We start from the raw sequence: 463 nt of genomic DNA, 5'->3' as shown, positions 1-463 counted from the left end.
CCGCCGCTGCCGCTCCGTTGCTGGAAGGCGGCGACGTGCAGATCTCTGCCGCATCAGGCGCTTCGGAACTAGTCAATGATCAACGTGAGATTATCCTCACTCACTCCGTTGCTTGCGCCGCACAGGCTTGCTGCCCGAGCACTTGCCGCACCAGCGGGCGCTCTGCCCACTCCACCCCTTCCATGCGGCCGAGAGGCCGGTCGCGGCGCCGGTCGATGGCAATGAGGCGGCTTGCCCCAACTGCTATTGCCTCATCTGCGATGCGCGCGTGTCCGAATGCGGTCACTGGCGGGGCGGCGACGCGCCAGCGCACTGCAATGCGCATAGCAGTAGCGCATTGTGGCGCCAGAAGCGCATCAATGCGAAGCGGCAGCGCACGCGCGCGGTGCGGGCAGCGCAGGCGTTGGTCGACCCGCAGCCAGCGATGCCTTTTCGATCCGGTCTGAGGAGCGGGCTTGGGTGA

General features: G+C 66.7%; 1 protein-coding gene across 1 annotated transcript; it reads left to right on the top strand.

Annotated features, from left to right (window-relative positions):
- Positions 1-75: 75 nt before the first annotated feature.
- On the top strand, positions 76-463 carry EMIHUDRAFT_234357 (hypothetical protein; the record flags this gene model as incomplete). The annotated part of the gene is made up of 2 exons (XM_005781358.1): positions 76-84; positions 155-463. The coding sequence occupies 2 exons, from the start codon at positions 76-78 to the stop codon at positions 461-463; spliced, it is 318 nt and encodes a 105-aa protein (XP_005781415.1).

Source organism: Emiliania huxleyi, assembly GCF_000372725.1.
Source record: "Emiliania huxleyi CCMP1516 chromosome Unknown EMIHUscaffold_203, whole genome shotgun sequence".
Lineage (NCBI taxonomy): Eukaryota > Haptophyta > Isochrysidales > Noelaerhabdaceae > Emiliania > Emiliania huxleyi.
This window is presented reverse-complemented; position numbering and strand designations above follow the sequence as displayed.